The sequence below is a fragment of the Arachis ipaensis genome, chromosome B4, assembly GCF_059453495.1.
Source record: "Arachis ipaensis isolate K30076 ecotype BB chromosome B4, ASM5945349v1, whole genome shotgun sequence".
NCBI classification, from domain to species: Eukaryota; Viridiplantae; Streptophyta; class Magnoliopsida; order Fabales; family Fabaceae; genus Arachis; species Arachis ipaensis.
Genome location: NC_142439.1, coordinates 111,496,950 through 111,516,263, shown reverse-complemented (window position 1 = coordinate 111,516,263; position 19,314 = coordinate 111,496,950). Strand labels below are relative to the sequence as shown.

At 39.1% G+C, this 19,314-nt stretch overlaps 1 protein-coding gene across 1 annotated transcript; it reads right to left on the bottom strand.

Annotated features, from left to right (window-relative positions):
• Nucleotides 1-18,445: 18,445 nt before the first annotated feature.
• Nucleotides 18,446-18,931, bottom strand: LOC107636754 (uncharacterized). Its single transcript, XM_016340243.1, has one exon. It carries the CDS (start codon nucleotides 18,929-18,931, stop codon nucleotides 18,446-18,448), a length of 486 nt encoding a protein of 161 aa, XP_016195729.1.
• Nucleotides 18,932-19,314: the final 383 nt, after the last annotated feature.

Here is a 19,314-nt window from a genome sequence, read left to right as displayed (position 1 = left end):
TCATAATAAATTAGCAGCCACTAAAACCCCATCTTTTTCAGATGATTTAAACAAAAATTGAACCCCAATTTAAGCTCTAGGGTTCATTTTTCCAGCAGCCCTCAAGAACAACATTCATAGCTTAAATATCATCAAATTTCATCAAACTTTCAACAAACTTTCACCAAGAATAACTCATAAAAGCAATCAATTTCAAGCATAACCAAACCATATCATAGTCACACATCTCAAACACAATCAATCAAGATTAAATTCGTCACACCCTACCTGGTTTTGCTGCTCCTAATTCGGTTATACTTTCAGGTGGTCCTTAAGCACTTTTTCCCCCTAAATCACATCAAGAACAACTTTAAATCCAAAAACCATCAACTGACCAAATCTTGCTTAGCACGTTAGGAAGGGATATCTCACCTTAGACTTGCTGGAAATTAACGTTTCTTGGCCCTCAAGTCAAGTTAAGCACGATTCCTAAGGAAGAACATCAAGAAAACACATGTTTAAGCATTTTTCCTTGAAAACCGAATTGAAGAGGGAAGGAGACAGCCATCTCACCTTATTTCCAGCCTTGATAAGTTACATGGTTATGTAGAGGAAGAAGAGAGGATCATTTTGGTGAAATCGGAGTTTTGATTTGAGTTTTGGTTCAGAAGAAATCAAGCTTTGAAGATTAAGTGTTCATGAAGTTTTCTCTCTTTTCTCTTCTTTCAATTTCGGCCAAAGGGAGTAAATGACCAGCCTTGGAGTGTCTTGGGGGTGTAAGGTAAGTTGTGATTGGTTGGCTTGGTGGTGGGTTAAAATAATATTAAAATATCTCAGGTGTATAACTACTGAAACTAGATGTATCGAAACACTTGTAAAAACATCTCTAAAAATTATTTTCTGAGCTACTAGCATAAATGACACTAGTAAAATATTTATTATGAGAACAAAACATGTATAATGAGGCCTTAGCATTGCTAAAGTCATCAGAGAGTGCTGGTGCTAAGCTGCGCCAGTAAATTGTGAACCCGATTAAACCGATTTTCTATTTTTAACTAAAACAGACCAGGTAACCTTATAATATCATTCAAGAATCTTCTAATACTAATATAATGATATTATTATACTATTATCTCTCTTCTCTCATGAGTCGAGTCCGGTTCGTCAAACTGAGACTATTTACAAAAACTAGAATCAGAACTCCTAACCGATACGGTTCAAAAACTAGGTTCTTCGCGATTGCGATGTCGGGCTTGTCTCAACTAAGGTCCTGAGTAAAAGATAATATAATGACAATGAGGATTGAGATGCTTGATGATACATCAGAGGTGTTCCCTTTACTGATCTTCCGGAGAAATCCGTACTTTTAGAAAAGATCTCATGTACTCGAAAATCAGGGTTGTTACACACTATATCATCCCTAACCCCAATATTGGCCATATCCATTGCATCTTTGTCCCTTCACAACATCCTTAAGCCTTCTTCTGTACTCTCATCCTATGATTTGTACCATATTGCTGCAATATCTTTCTTCAAATATCCTTGTTTGCTCACTAGGTCATAAACGTCAATCAGGCCCCACATATCCTCATTGCAGTAGTCTATCACATTTGTCTCTCCACCCAAATACTTCAAATGCCCTCCTTGAAGTCCAAACCTACCTTGGTGGTAAACTTTGACACTAAAATAACTCATCCTAAACCACAGATCCTGTTACATCAGATAAACATAGTCAAACAACATAAACCAAATTGTTTGAACAAAAGAGTAAATATTGGTCATCACAAAATACTACTAAATCCCTACAACCGTAAGCAAAGATTGAATCACCAAAAAAAGACGTGAGGAATTACATCACAAGGTAAGTACGGAATATTTTCGAACAAGACGATGCTAAAGAATTTGGGAAGTACCTACTAAGAATGAAAGAGAAGAACCAAAATTTCTTTTTTGAGCTCAACCTCGAAGGCGATCATTGCATTAAACATGCATTCTGGGCCGACGCAAGAAGCAGGGCCGCATGTGAGTATTTTGGAGACATGGTTTTGATGAGCGGATAATTTATACCCTTTTTGGCATTATTTTTACATAGTTTTTAGTATGTTTTTATTACTTTTTATTATATTTTTATTAGTTTTTATTCAAAAATTATATTTCTGGACTTTACTATGAGTTTGTGTATTTTTATGTAATTTCAGGTATTTTCTAGCTGAAATTGAGGGACCTGAGCAAAAATATGATTCAGAGGCTAAAAAAGGACTGCAGATGCTGTTGGATTCTAACCTTCCTGCACTCAAAATGGATTTTCTGGAGCTACAGAGGCCCAATCGGTGCTCGCTCAATTGCCTTGGAAAGTAGACATCTTGGGCTTTCCAGCAATATATAATAGTTCATACTTTTTCCGAGATTTGATGGCCCAAACTGGCATTCAAAGTCAGCCCAAAGAATTCTGGCGTAAAACGCCCAAACTGGCACCAGAATTGGAGTTAAACGCCCAAACTGGCACCAAAGCTGGCGTTTAACTCCAAGAAGAGCCTATGCACGTGAAAGCTTCAATGCTCAGCCCAAGCACACACCAAGTGGGCCCCGAAAGTGGATTTCTGCATCATTTACTTATTTCTGTAAACCCTAGGCCATTAGTTCATTATAAATAGGACCTTTTACTATTCTATTTTCCTCTTTGATCTTTGGAACTTGTATGTTCACGTTTGGGGGCTGGCCTCACGGCCATGCCTAGACCTTTCACTTATGTATTTTCTATAGTGGAGTTTCTACACCCCATAGATTAAGGTGTGGAGCTCTGCTGTTCTTCATGAATTAATACAAGTACTATTGTTTTTCTATTCAATTCACGCCTACTTCTTCTCTAAGATATTCACTCGCACTTCAACCTGATGAATGTGATAACCTGTGACACTCATCATCATTCTCACTTATGAACGCGTGCCTGACAACCACTTTCGTTCTATCTGCAATAGCTTGAGTGTGTATCTCTTGGCCTCCTATTTCACGACGCATGGTTGCCTCTCTTGACAACAGAGCATTCCATTCCGTGAGATCAGAGTCTTCGTGGTATAGGCTAGAACCATTGGCAGCATTCCTGGGATCCAGAAAGTCTAAACCTTATCTGTGGTATTCCGAGTAGGATCTGGGAAGGGATGATTGTGACGAGCTTCAAACCTGCGAATGTGGGGCACAAGTGACAGTGCGCAAAAGGACAATGGTCCTATTCTGACGCTAGCGGGAACTGAAAGATGATTAGCCGTGCGGTGACAGCGCATATGGATTTGTTTTCATCCGAGAGGATCATACAGCTTGCCATGGAAGGAGGTAACGCATGGTTGGAAGAAGGCAATAGGAAAGCAGAGGTTCAGAAGCAACAAAACATCTCCATACGCTTATCTAGAATTCCCACCAATGAATTACATAAGTATTTCTATCTTATTTTGTGTTTTATTTATAATTTAAGTATCAAAATTCCATAACCATTTAATCCACCTGACTGAGATTTACAAGATAACCATAGTTTGCTTCAAGCCGACAATCTCCGTGGGATCGACCCTTACTCACGTAAGGTATTACTTGGACGACCCAGTGTACTTGCTGGTTAGTTGCATCGGAGTTGTGAAGAAGTGTTGAAGTCACTATTTCGCTATACCATGTTTTGAAATCACAATTTCGTGCACCAAGTTTTTGGTGCCGTTGTCGGAGACTGTTCGAGTTTGGACAACTGACGGTTCATCCTGTTGCTCAGATTAGGTAATTTTATTTTATTTTTAAGCTTTTTATTTTCAAAAAAATTTTCAAAAAAATAAATTATTCTATGTTCTTCAGAATTTTTAAGAATGAATTCTAGAGTTTCAGATGATGCTTTTATCATCATGATACGCGAAAATTAAAATTTCACGTAATTACCGGCAAGTATACCGGATCGTATCAAGTAGTAAAACTCACCGGAGTGAGGTCGATCCCATGGAGATTGGTGGATTAAGAAACTTTAGTTAAATGGTATTCTGGTTAAGCAGACATTGTTTTGATTCATGAGATTTGAACATTTGAAAGAAATTGCAAGGAATTAAATGACAAGAAATTTAAAGAACTGAAGTAATGAAGGCAAATTAAATGACTGAAAGTAAATAACGGATACTTAGATTGCAAGAAACTTAAATGACATAAATAGTAAATTGCAAGAAAGTAGAGTGCTGAATTGTAGAGAGCAGAGAAGTAAATTGTAAGTAATTAAAACTGAATCTAAATAGCAGGAATGTTAAATTGCTTGAATGAAAAAGGGAATTGGGTAATGGGTATTCAAAATAACTAAAGAACAAAAGAAATGAGAACTAATGATGGGAGAGATCATTAGGGATCAGAGATGCAAATTCTCATGAATTGATGTTGATCAATTCCTTCTCAATCATGGGTATAGATCCATGGCAGATTGTAGGTAATTGAGTTCCAATCTCTTGGTAACTCAATTTCTCTCAACACAACCAATTGCCACTCTCGTGATCTAATTGTTCATGAGAAGAGATGAAGCTCATTAACTAATCCTTCAAGCCACACAATTTCTAGGATCTCAACCAAGGGTGGTTACATCTCACATACCAACCCAAAGTGTATTAATCAAGGAAATTATGAAAAGATGAACTCTAAACTGAATTATATGGCTCCTTTCTCAAGTTCACCACACAATTCATATAGATTCAACCCCTCTCTCGATGGTGATTGAATCTTTGAAGAACAAGAGTTTCCTCTTGGATGAACCACTTGAATTGAGAAGGAAAAGAAGAGTTATCAACTCATTCAAATAAACAGAGCTCCTCCCCCTAATGAAAATGGGGTTTAGTGAATCATAGCTCCAATTTCAACAACAATTGTAAAGATCAAAATTAAACTAAGTGTAGGGAAGAATGAAGAAGAAGAAGAAGAAATCCTTAAAACTGAAATTCAAAGCTCCAAGAAAAGAAAAATAGTTCACCGGTATGCCTCTCAAAATGCAGTAAAAAGTAAAGAGTAAAAGTGCAAGAAAAGTGTAATGTAAAAAAATAAAAGTGTGTAAAAAAAGTCTCCCCACATAAGTACAAAGCTCCTCTCTATTTATACTACTCCTAAACCCCTTTAGAGATCCTCAATTGGGCTAGCAATGTGGGCTTTATCCTTGTTGAATTCTTGGCTCAATGGAAGAAGTGTTGCTAAACAGAGGGAGCAGAGCTCATTCTCATTGCTTCTGGTCCAATGGCCTGGCGTTACTGGCAAACACGCCAGTGTAAAGGCACGTTGGCAACGTGCTCATGGGTTTCCTGGGCTGGGAGCTTTGTGCTGAGCGTTGTTAGCCCAAGTTCTTGCTAACAACTTGGCTTTTCTTCTTCTTGGCTCCACTTTTTATGCCTAATGTTGCCCAGAATTTGAGCTTTAATCCTCTGCTTCAATATAGACTATCATACATCATTGGAAAGCTCAGAATGTCTTCTTTCTAATGCACTTAGGATCATCTCAATTGGATCTTCCTATCTCAAGTTATGTTTCCTTAAAGAGGGTAAGGTCAGGCTGCCAAGTTCGTTGGAGTTGTTGCTGGACACGCCTTCATTCCTTCCAAGTTGGCAACGTGCCAAACCTCCCAGGGCCGAGACATGGAGCTGGCGTTGTTGATGAACACACCCCTTGTTAGCACGTTGGCAACGTGCTCGATGCTTCCCTCCAGGGCTGCCTTCTAGTCTTCAACTTTGCTTGCTACGTTGCCTTGGAACACGCCAATGGAACTTGGCGTTAGCAACGTGCTCGAGTGAATGATCTTTGCCAGCTTTGCTTGCACGTTATCATAGAGCACTCCCATGTATCTCTAGGCTGGTAACGTGCTCGAGGGCTTAGAACTACTCTCCATGGTTGCCTGGCGTTATCATTGGACACGCCAATGTATCCTGGAGTTGGCAACGTAGCAGCCTTCATCCTCCCAGCCAATCCTTGCTCATTTTTGCTTCTTGGCGTTATTACCAAGCACGCCCATGTTGCCAGCGTTGGCAACGCTAACTACATTGCATGGCCAGGCTTTCTAGCTTGGTGTTGTTTGCCGGCGTTAGTCTCAAACACGCCTTTGTTCACCCAATGTCAACAACGTGCTCGATTCTTTCTTATGGTGTCGAACTTTGCTTGCTACGTTGCCTTAGAAAATGCCCATAGAACTTGGCGTTGGCAACATGCCCCTTCCTGGACCAAGTCTTCTAGCTCAGCGTTTCCTTGAAACACGCCAATGGAGGCTGGCATTGGCAACGTGCTCGAGTGGAAGCCAGGGTTGCCTTGAGTGAGTGCCCAGCGTTGCCTTGAAACACGCCAATGAAAGCTGGCGTTGGCAACGTGCTCGAGCTCTTAGTTGGCCCAAAACCTTGTTGCTGCATTTCCATCAAACACGCCCATATAGACTGGCGTTGGCAATGTGCTTTTTCCTTTCCTGGGCAAGCTTTCTTGATGCGTTGCTTGCCTACATTGCCATCAAACACGCCCCTGCATCTCTTGGCTGGCAACGTGCTCGAGGTTAGAAGTTGCCCTCCAAGGTTGCTTGGTGCGTTGCCAAGGAACACGCCCTCAGAACTTGGCGTTGGCAACGTGCTCCACATCATTCCTATCCAAGCCTTCTTGCTGCTGGCGTTGTCTCCAAACACGGCCTTGTTGGTGGCGTTGGGAACGTGCTCGAGCCCTCTCCCCTCTTGCCAAGTCTTGCCTCTTGACGTTATTGCCAAGCACTCAAGTAGTAGTGCAAGTTGGCAACGTGCAAACTCCTTTAGGATCACTCTCTAGGGCTGCTGGCGTTATCATCAAACACGCCAGTGGTAGCCCAAGTTGGTAACGTGCGATCCTCTGCTTCCTTGCCAAGCTTGATGTATCTTCAAGCCTTCTTGCTCTAATTCTTGCTGGCTTGACCTTGCTACTCCATCACCTATCATTAACCAAAGAAACTTCCTCAAAGTCCTGCCATCTTATGCAATAAATTTCAAGAGATTCATTCATACTAATTCATTTGTAAACTCCTTAAGCCAATTGCATGGATTATGCTAAATTTCACCTAGTTCTTGGTTCATGAATGCATGGAGAGAAAACTCACACAAATGCTTATTTATTTTAATGATAATGAATGAAACTAAGCTAGAACTAACTAAACTAACTAGCTAATATAGCAAATATGCGAATGCATCACAATACCAAACTTAAAATATTGCTTGTCCTCAAGCAAAAGATAGAAGAAATTGACAAAAGAATTTAAGATGCAAGAATTGAATGTCTTAACAGAGAGACGTTTCTTTCATGGAACGTGTCATCCTTATTTGTGTAGTCACTTGTTTAGTGCAAATGATCAAGGCTAATCCAAATTCTCTAGTTAAAATTCTTGCTTCAATACTAGGTTGGTTAACTTTTCTAGACTCTTTTTCTATACCTTAGCACATAATCCTTAAACTATTCTTTTCTCTACTTCTCTTTTCTCTTTTTTTTCAAGTTTCCTTTATTTCAATTGAGCTAAAAATCTTGTCTTAAGGCGGCTCTTTAGCATAAGCTTTCCATCAACAATCCCAAACCAGTTGGTTTAAGTTGTTAAGTGTTGAAACACTCTTAAAGATTTACTAACTCAAGCCTCTCTCCTTAACACATTGATGCCAAGGCATCTTAGGCTAGTTTCACTAGCCTTTTTCTTTTATTTTTAGTTGTTTTATGCATTTTCTTGAGCCTTAAGTAATCATTTGGGCCAAATAGTCATGCTTGTCTTAAATCATTCAACATGAAGATTTTGATGCAAATTCCATGAGTTTTTAGTTATATTACTTGAATGCTATGAATGGAAGATTTCTCATGAAATTTTGCAAGACTTTGATGCAATTGTTTGGATGATTTCAGGGAAGAAGAGGCTAGGCAAGGAAGCAACAAAATCAATAAAGGAAGCTTGAATATCACATGTGGAGTTTAAGTTCCAGTTTAAGCTTAAACTGGAACTTAAACTACCAAGCCATATAATGCTGGAATTGAAGTTTAACCTCCAGTTTAACCTTAAACTGGAGGTTAAACGCCAGAAGTGAGAATCTCACCAGGGGAGCATTTCCACGTTTAACCTCCAGTTTAACCTTAAACTGGAGGTTAAACGCCAGAAGTAAGAAAGGCACCAGGAGCATTCCACGTTTAAGCTCCAGTTTAACCTTAAACTGGAGCTTAAACGTGTTCGACTATTTTTCTCCTCCAGGGTTGCTTTCTCATTTCCACGTTTAAGCTTCAGTTTAACCTTAAACTGAAGCTTAAACGTGCTCGAGCTTGTGCCTCCAGGGAGTGCCAGCGTTTAAGCTCCAGTTTAAGCTTAAACTGGAGCTTAAACGTGTTATATGGAACAGCTTGACCATGCCTTCTTCAAACATAAATAACTTGAGCTACAAAACTCCAAATGAGGTGATTCAAAATGCATTGGAAAGAAGACATCTAGAGCTTTCCAAGCATATATGGCATGCATGGTGGATACTAAAAATTGAGGGAGAAAACAGCCCCGTAATGTGCATAGAAGAGCATAGTACCAACATGCAATCAGGCCAGCTGACCTCTTCATCTTCCATGGAGTATAACTTGAGCTATAGAGATTCAATTGAGGTGCTTCCAGTTGCGTTAGAAAGCTGACATCCATAGCTTTCCAACGAAGTATAATAGTCTATATTTGGCATCAAATTGGCAAGGTTGACAAGAGAACAAAGTGACGACTCAAGAAAGGGGAGTGCAACGTTTGAGTGTAGTTTAATGGATCATTATCCTTTTTGGATCAATTATGTCACTCTACCCTTCAAGCAAGCAAGGCCCATCAACAACACCAAATCAAGGCCACAAGAATCATCTAGAATAGTTTATTTTCATTTGATTGTAATTTGCTTTGAATTTCATTTTCATTTTGTAATTTAGGGAGCCTATTTAAAGGCCTTAGTTTCTGCATTTGAGACGGGGGGGATTGAAGGGGAATCCAGCCCCTGAGGGGGAAGTTTTTACACACAGAGAACTTTGGATCATTTTCCTTTAGTTTTGTAATTGAATTCAGAGCTATGACTCACTAAACCCCTTTCATTGGGTTAGGGAGCTCTATTGTAATTCAATGAATCAATAATAGTTTTATTTTCTTCTTCAATCTTTTCTCTTGAATTTTGTTAGAAAGCTTCTCGATCTAATTCCATTGGGTAGTTGTCTTGGGAAAGAAACTACCCATAATTGGAATCCTTCGGAACCTTGGGAAAGGAATGGAGGATTCATGCTAGAGAAGCTTTCTCACAGTGAATTGAATTTGGGTTTGGATGGATATTGTGACATGTAATCCTACCAAATTGTGGTTCATGAAACTGTGTGGTATAATCAGTGATCGAGCATCATCTCTTCTTATGAACATTTAAACCAAGGGATTGGGAATTTGTTTGTTTTTAGAGAGAATTGGTGAGCCAAGGGATTGGGATCCAATCATATAAGATTGCCAAGCAAAATTCAATGAATGCATTGGTTGAGGAAGAGATAAAAGTTGTTTTGATTCGGAGATCTCAATATCTCCTAACACCCAATGAATTCCCCATTTCTGATTTACCACTTTCTCTTTACATTCTGCAATTAAATTCATGCAATCACCCCCATCCCTTTTAATTTCAGCAATTTAGCTTCTCGCTCTTTAATTCATGCAATTTTACATTCCGCAATTCTCATCTAAATCTTGATTCCGCTCAACTAGAACATACTTCTAATCCGAATTGCTCACTCAACCAATCCTTGTGGGATTCGACCTCACTCTATTGTGAGTTTTTACTTGACGATAACCGGTGCACTTGCCGGAAGGAATTTTGCCGATCGTGCAATTTCCTAAATCGTAGCATAACAAGTTTATGCGCATCAAGTTTATGGCGCCGTTGCCGGGGATTGGTTTTCGATTGACAATTCTCCAATTGGAGGTTAACTAGATTGAGCAATTTTTCTTTTCTTTTGTTAATAGTTTTTGTTTCAGTTTATTACTGCTAATTTCTGCAAATTTTAATTTGTTTTCTTTGCTTATTCACTTGTTAGGATACTAACCACTAGCTGTTTGTGATATTGCCTCACTATGGAATTTCCACTATCTTTGGATGAGTATTGTTTGAGACTGAGCACATTGCAAAAAAGAAAGGAGTATCCATCATCTTTTGGTCAATCAAAATTCATGAGAAACTCTCCACCACCACAGAATGATTCATGTTATTATGCTCATGGTGGGTGGGAGTATCAGGAACAGGAAACGGGATACTTTCCAGAGCCACAAAATGGTCCATGTTTTGGTGAATTTGATCACTACTCAAGTTGTGGCTGGGAAGATCAAAACCAAAGAGATTTCACTTATTCACACCCCATTCATCAAGCGCCATCACCTCTGAATTATCCAACCTCACCTCCTAGTTTTACATATCCAAATTCTTCATCACTTGAGCATTTCTCAGCACAAAATTCCTTTTCAAATTCATACAATTCATTCCACTACACACAAGAGTCATACCACTACCAACACTCCAACCAAAGACTCTATCAGCCCACACAAAACACATACTCCCAGCCACCATATCACAGCCAAGATAATCAACCCCACCAACCTAATCCGAGCCAACAATTTCAAGATCAATTAAACAGGATAGAAGGAATGATTGCAACCATGGGCAGAGATGTGGCCGATTTGAAAGGCTTTAAGGAAGAAGTGATATCCAACTTACAAAATCAAGGTGCTGCCATTCAAAAGCTAGAAGCACAAATTGGATATCTATCAAAGCAAATCCCTACCCACAATTCTTCTAGTGATACCATCGCAAACCCAAGGGAGGAATCAGAAGAACAAGAAAGGGAGAAAGTCAATCAAGGGAGATCACACTCCAATGACACAGAGAGTTGCAAAGAGGAAGGGTTCATTGAACCACAAATTCAGGAAGCTTTTGATGAACAGGATACTCCAACTATCCAACAACAACCAAGTTCTGAGATCAAGGATGTGAAGGCAGTAGAAACAAGCACCAAAATGAGGATTGTGACCGAGAAACAAAGAATCATATCCATGAAGAAGAGAAGGTCGAAGAACAATCCAACTCCTGAGCCAACAAGCAAGTTCACTCAAGCCAATCACAAGGGAAAGCTTGCTGGAAAGAAGCATTCACAACAAGGGGCACTAACTAGCTCCTTTATCCACTTGAAGTCATTCCTCTTAACAAACTGGAAGAAGAGGAAGAAAGTCAGGAACAGCATGTCAAGCTAATGACGTTAAAGAAGCGCTTGTTGGGAGGCAACCCAACCAAAGGTAGTTTTTCTTTTCTAGTTATTTCAATAAAAGAGTTAAGTAGATTTATCTGTATTGCAAGGAGCTAAGTTTGGTGTTGCACACCAAAAATAATTCAAGGGTGAATGTGAGATTCTAAGTTTGGTGTTCCACCAAAAAACTTCATTAAAAGCACATTTCTACCTCAGCATGACTAGTCACTAGCTCCAACCAATCAGGGAAACTACTTAAACAATAGTTTAATTTCTAGTTCATAGTTTCTTTTTCTAGTTCATAGTTATTTTCTTAATAAAAGCACATGAGGTTTTCTGCATATGATCCCAATTGCTGCATATGGCAAGGAACTAAGTTTGGTGTTCACACACCAATCTAAGTTCAGAGGCCTACAAACATACATGCATGCTAACCAATTCTCAAAGTGCTTGGGGAACAAGCAACTTCTAATAGCTTTGCAGGAAGACAATCAATCTCATGGAAGGAATATACATCATCATCAAAGAGAACACCAAGGCTAGGAAGGATGATGAACAACAAAGAAGATGCTAAAAGGTTGTATTGTCACTTAATTGCTTGTACTTTGAATTGCTGATATTGGAAGTTTGCATGCACCCCTGCTTTAAGTTTGAGTCATTGCAGTTTTTGTTTGTCTGTTTGTTTAATTTCCAAATAAGTGATAGTCTAAGTGTCTGGATAAACTTCACTTGCTTAAATGTATGCTTGCCATGCTTGTTCTGTTTCCAAAAATAAAAGAAAAGTTTGAACAAAAGTAACTCAATTCCATTTAGTAAGAAATCAAATAAGATTAAGTGGTGGTATGCATGTTTGATTGAATAGTCAGCTCACTAAGAAATAAAGTTAGAATTGTCACTTTTAGTGGAATTTAGGATGATGTCTATGGATCTTGATGAATAAATGTCTTTGGCCATGAAAAAGAAAGAAGAAGAAGAAGAAAAAGCCACTGAAAAAGGGCAACCAAAAAGCAAAAAAATTGAGAAAATAAGCTAGGCACCAATGGTTTGAACTTCTGAGACAAATGCCTGTGGTGTTTATGTATTAAGGATATGCTTGGATGAATAGGTTCTGAGGAGTGTTTCAACACTTGGTAACTTGGGTTAACTAACCCGGGATTATCAACCAAAAGTCCATTATCAAGAGCAACCTAAATACAAAACATTTAGTACACAAAGAGGTGCTGGGTACCAATGTCTCAAGAAGAAATGTGAACTAAAATGCCTGTAGTGGATATGTGTAGTGCACTGATAAGAAAAAGAAAATGCCAAAGGCTTGTGCAACACATGACACTGAGCAACAAGGAGCAAATAAGCTCAAAGAAAAAGAAAAACAAAGGAAAGAAACTTGCCAAGGATATGTGAATAACAAGAGGCCATAGCAGTGTTTTAGTGGAAACATAAAAAGTGACATTCTTACCTAAGAAACAATAAAGTGATGCTGCAACAACTTTCTGCATGAACACACCATTAATCAATGTCAATTACTTACTGATATGGCTAATGAATTTACTTTTTGTTTCATTCTTTCTTCTCAATAATTCAGAACTTGCTTGGGGACAAGCAAGGATTAAGTTTGGTGTTGTGATGCCAAGGCATCTTAGGCTAGTTTCACTAGCCTTTTTCTTTTATTTTTAGTTGTTTTATGCATTTTTTTGAGCCTTAAGTAATCATTTGGGCCAAATAGTCATGCTTGTCTTAAATCATTCAACATGAAGATTTTGATGCAAATTCCATGAGTTTTTAGTTATATTACTTGAATGCTATGAATGGAAGATTTCTCATGAAATTTTGCAAGACTTTGATGCAATTGTTTGGATGATTTCAGGGAAGAAGAGGCTAGGCAAGGAAGCAACAAAATCAATAAAGGAAGCTTGAATATCACATGTGGAGTTTAAGTTCCAGTTTAAGCTTAAACTGGAACTTAAACTACCAAGCCATATAATGCTGGAATTGAAGTTTAACCTCCAGTTTAACCTTAAACTGGAGGTTAAACGCCAGAAGTGAGAATCTCACCAGGGGAGCATTTCCACGTTTAACCTCCAGTTTAACCTTAAACTGGAGGTTAAACGCCAGAAGTAAGAAAGGCACCAGGAGCATTCCACGTTTAAGCTCCAGTTTAACCTTAAACTGGAGCTTAAACGTGTTCGACTATTTTTCTCCTCCAGGGTTGCTTTCTCATTTCCACGTTTAAGCTTCAGTTTAACCTTAAACTGAAGCTTAAACGTGCTCGAGCTTGTGCCTCCAGGGAGTGCCAGCGTTTAAGCTCCAGTTTAAGCTTAAACTGGAGCTTAAACGTGTTATATGGAACAGCTTGACCATGCCTTCTTCAAACATAAATAACTTGAGCTACAAAACTCCAAATGAGGTGATTCAAAATGCATTGGAAAGAAGACATCTAGAGCTTTCCAAGCATATATGGCATGCATGGTGGATACTAAAAATTGAGGGAGAAAACAGCCCCGTAATGTGCATAGAAGAGCATAGTACCAACATGCAATCAGGCCAGCTGACCTCTTCACCTTCCATGGAGTATAACTTGAGCTATAGAGATCCAATTGAGGTGCTTCCAGTTGCGTTAGAAAGCTGACATCCATAGCTTTCCAACGAGGTATAATAGTCTATATTTGGCATCAAATTGGCAAGGTTGACAAGAGAACAAAGTGACGACTCAAGAAAGGGGAGTGCAACGTTTGAGTGTAGTTTAATGGATCATTATCCTTTTTGGATCAATTATGTCACTCTACCCTTCAAGCAAGCAAGGCCCATCAACAACACCAAATCAAGGCCACAAGAATCATCTAGAATAGTTTATTTTCATTTGATTGTAATTTGCTTTGAATTTCATTTTCATTTTGTAATTTAGGGAGCCTATTTAAAGGCCTTAGTTTCTGCATTTGAGACGGGGGGGATTGAAGGGGAATCCAGCCCCTGAGGGGGAAGTTTTTACACACAGAGAACTTTGGATCATTTTCCTTTAGTTTTGTAATTGAATTCAGAGCTATGACTCACTAAACCCCTTTCATTGGGTTAGGGAGCTCTATTGTAATTCAATGAATCAATAATAGTTTTATCTTCTTCTTCAATCTTTTCTCTTGAATTTTGTTAGAAAGCTTCTCGATCTAATTCCATTGGGTAGTTGTCTTGGGAAAGAAACTACCCATAATTGGAATCCTTCGGAACCTTGGGAAAGGAATGGAGGATTCATGCTAGAGAAGCTTTCTCACAGTGAATTGAATTGGGGTTTGGATGGATATTGTGACATGTAATCCTACCAAATTGTGGTTCATGAAACTGTGTGGTATAATCAGTGATCGAGCATCATCTCTTCTTATGAACATTTAAACCAAGGGATTGGGAATTTGTTTGTTTTTAGAGAGAATTGGTGAGCCAAGGGATTGGGATCCAATCATATAAGATTGCTAAGCAAAATTCAATGAATGCATTGGTTGAGGAAGAGATAAAAGTTGTTTTGATTCGGAGATCTCAATATCTCCTAACACCCAATGAATTCCCCATTTCTGATTTACCACTTTCTCTTTACATTCTGCAATTAAATTCATGCAATCACCCCCATCCCTTTTAATTTCAGCAATTTAGCTTCTCGCTCTTTAATTCATGCAATTTTACATTCCGCAATTCTCATCTAAATCTTGATTCCGCTCAACTAGAACATACTTCTAATCCGAATTGCTCACTCAACCAATCCTTGTGGGATTCGACCTCACTTTATTGTGAGTTTTTACTTGACGATAACCGGTGCACTTGCCGGAAGGAATTTTGCCGATCGTGCAATTTCCTAAATCGTAGCATAACAAGTTTATGCGCATCACACATTCAATCACAGGCATATAACATTGGGATTTTATTTGGATAGTGGTGTCCAGCACCTCTTTGGGTTGCTAAATGTTCTGTTATAGAGCTACTCTTGAATGTGAGTTTTCAATCGATAATCCCAAGTTAGTTAACTCAACTTACCGGGTGATGAAGCACCCCTCGGATTTACTAGCCCAAGTATATCTCCTAACATCAATCACCACAGACACTTATCCAAATTTTGTCATTGATGCCTAGCTTTTCATTCTTTGTTCTTTGTTTTCTTTATTTCTCTTTTTCTGCTCTTCAAATTTTTTGTATTACTCCATTGTCAAGGATCTTTGTGCTTCTAACTTCTTGAGTCTTATAACCCTTAACCAACAAGTTTTGTGTAAGCAAGCATCTTAACTCCTTTTAATTTCTTGAGCCCTGATTCGTTCACAATGAAAGCATATATGTACTAACACTTTTTATCAGACAACCTTATTCTTCCTAAGCTAGATTCCTCTTTGTTTTTGTTCAAACTACATCTTTTATTCCATTGGCAAGTAAAAGTACTTAAGACAAGCAAACATTCCAAGCATATGAGTGATACATGGAATAAGCAACATAAATGAAAATGCATAAAAGAAAACAACCTAGAAGGTATACCATGTTTCAGACATACATCTTCTTTATTTCATAAAGCACTAAAAAAAGAACTTCACCATCTTTAGTCTTTATGTCCCTTTCCTTTGCTTGATTCTCCTTGCTTTCCTTTGTCCTTTGGATCTTCTTTCTTCTTCTTTCTTACTTCTCCTTGTTGTTTTGTTGTTGAGTCCTCCTCTTCTCTTTTCCATATTCCTGAGCTTATCATCCTCTCCTTTAGCCTCTCAGCATTAAATTTCACCCTTGCAATTTCCTGCTCTTCTAATATCTTGTGCGCTTCATTAAATTTTTGGATTTGTGGGTTGAGCACTGAGAGTGTTCCACAAAGGTAGCTGAGTTTTTCTTGGGTGCATATATCATAATCAATTCTGTCTCTATGTCTGGCCTCCTTGAACATTCTGCTTTCATTGAATTCTCTGTGAAATGTGTCTTGTCTAGCATCCATCCTATGGAGAAGCTCCCTTTGCTGAGCTTGCTCTTTCCTTAGTTGAACTTGTTCTTGTATTACCTTCTCCATGGATCTTTCATATTCAGCAGTAGAGTTGTTGATGACTTCATACATCTTGGCATGTTGTTCTTGTTGTAGTTCCATCATGTGTGTTTGATATTCACTTTGCTGACCCATCCATTGAACTTGATCTTCTCTTTGCTGATTCATTACTTGCCAAAGGTCTCTTTGTTGTTGAGCTTATTCCTCTTGGCTTCTTTGAATTTGTGAATATTGCCCAGAGATTCCTTCCAAAGCGGCTTAGAGTTGATTCATGTTCAAGGTACTTGGTTCTTCCATTTCTTGGCGCTTTTCCTCTTGTCTTGCTTCTTTACTTTTCTTTCTTCTTGCTAGAGGTTGCCTTTCCAATTGGGTCGTGGTGACAAATTCCAATCTTTCCTTGGTGAGAGGCTTTCCAATGGACACCACGTCAGTCTCTTTAAATTCTTCGAGAGGCACTCTAGCTTCTTCACATAAGCGCAGAATAGTACTAGGATATCCTAGCCAACTGTCTTGTTTGACCTTTTCAGCTATGTCAATGATGTTATTTGCTATAACTTCTCCCACATTAATTTCCCCTCCTTTCATTATGCAGTGGATCATTATCGCTCTGTTCACTGTCACCTCGGAGTTGTTTGAAGTAGGAATTAGTGATCTCCTCACTATGTCATGCCATCCCTTTGCTTGAGGTGTGAGATTACCTCTTCTAAGTTTGAGTGGTAGCCCATGTGAATCCAACACCCGGTCCGTGCCTACTTTGCACAAGTCACTTAGCACATCCTCACATCTTGCTTCACGCTAAACTCTTTCCTTATAGCGAGTTTGTTTGAACTGTTTTGGCTTGATCTTTAGTACCCTGTTGATGGTGTTTGGACTAAAGTCAACAGTCACCCCTCTTACATAGCTCTTGTATGGCTCTTCATCGTCAAATTCTCTTATCAGATTGGTGTAAAACTCATGGATGAGAACCATGCTCACTTCTTGAGGTTGACTACAGAGAAGCTCCCATCCCCTTTTTCTAATTATTTTTTGTATCTCAGAGTATTCCTCCTTTCTTAGCTTGAAAGGTAACTCCGGGACAACGTCTTTGCCTATCATCCAACTAAAGACGCGCTCATTGCGTTTGGATTTGAATCTTCTTCGATCAAAGGTGTTTTGTTCTTCTTCTTCTACGGGTTGCTTGTCCTTTCCCTTCCTAGCTCTTAATGATGAGGCCATTGAAATTCAATTGCAAGGGTTAAATCTTCCAACACCAAACTTAGAGGAATGCTTATCCTCAAGCATAAAGAAAATGTTTATGAAGGGAGTTTAGATGGATATGGCCACAAGGTAAGGAATGTAAGCTTGAAAGTGATTGTGAGAGGGAATGAAGAAGTGGGGTGGTTCGGGTAGGCTAGGGGAAATAGTGCATCCTGAATTTTGCTAAGCAATTCTTAGGATCAAGGCCAAAATCTGTGAAGCAAGGATGCTTAAAGGGTTGAGTGTGATTTCGGCTGAGGTGAATTGATGAAATGTGGTGATGGAGAGTGGTATATATATACGTGAGGACAAAGTGAGGTTTGATGATTGTGGTTGGAGTGGTTAAAGTAATATTTATGATGGGAGAATGGTCTTGATGGTTCGGTCAAGGCATGGGAAACATGAATCTTCTTTGCCTAATGCATGCTAAGGTGTTTTCCTCAATGCACACAATCCAAGGTACATGTGGATGTACAAAACCCAAGGCACATGTGACTTCTCCTTTCTTGTGTGTGTGTCCGTGATCCTCCCTTCAAGATTCTCCCATCACTTTTTTCTTTCACTTCCCTGCAGCAAGAATACAAAGGCTTTAGAATTTCTTGTAATGCTTGGACTCATACTAAGGAAATTCAACGAGATCATAATGAAAAAAAAAATTTTAAATCTAATGGTTGCTTTCATATAACTAAAAGAGATAACTACACTGTTGCTCCATGGTCTAGCATTTTCGTGTATGTATGGACACCAAACTTAGTTTGTGACTAAGTGTTGTAAAAAAAACTTTTGCAATTGCTTCAAGATTGACCACACCAAACTTAGTGCCTTGCATACACTATGTGCTAGTTCAATCTTTATTCTCTTAGATGTATATGATGCAACCTCTCATTATTGATCACTAAAGCATGAAAATAAAAGACTCCTGTGCATGGGTTGCCTCCCATGAAGCGCTTGTTTATTGTCCTTAGCTTGACATTGTAGCTCCCTTGCTTATGTTAACAAGTGCACACTTTCTTCCTTGCTCCAGGGGCCACCAAGATAGAGCTTTACCCTGTGACCATTGACTGTGAATGTCTCCTTTGAGGCTTCATCAAGTAATTCCACATAGCCATGAGGGGAAACTCTTGCGATGGTGTATGGACCAGTCCATTTGGATTTAAGCTTTCCAGGAAAAATCTTTAGCCTAGAGTTGAAGAGCAGCACTTGTTGGCCTGGTTCAAATGTCCTTGGAGAGATCTTCTTGTTATGCCACCTCTTTGCTTTTTCCTTGTATATTCTGGCATTCTCATATGCTTCAAGTCTGAATTCTTCTAACTCATTGAGTTGCAACAGTCTCTTCTCTCCTGCTACTTGGGCATCAAGATTTAGAAGTTTTGTGGCCCAAAAAGCTTTGTGTTCTAGCTCTACAGGTAAATGGCATACTTTTCCATATACCAGCTGAAATGGAGATCTTCCTATGATATGCCCAGAGTGCATCATCCATCTTTCTTGCCCAATCTTTTCTTGTTGCTCCCACAGTTTTCTCCAAAATTCTCTTTAGCTCTCTGTTTGTAAGTTCAACTTGTCCATTTGTCTGTGGGTGATAGGGTGTGGCTACCTTGTGGGTTACTCCATATCTATGGAGGAGGGAGTTCAATTGTTTGTTGCAGAAGTGGCTTCCCCCATCGCTTATAAGTCCCTTTGGTACCCCAAATCTAGTGAAGATGTTTCTCCTTAGAAATTGCAATACCACATTAGCATCACATGTGGTGGTGGCTTGGTGCACAAATTGTGAATCACACTTTTCACAACTCGTACCACTGACCAGCAAGTGCACTGGGTCGTCCAAGTAATACCTCACGTGAGTAAGGGTCGAATCC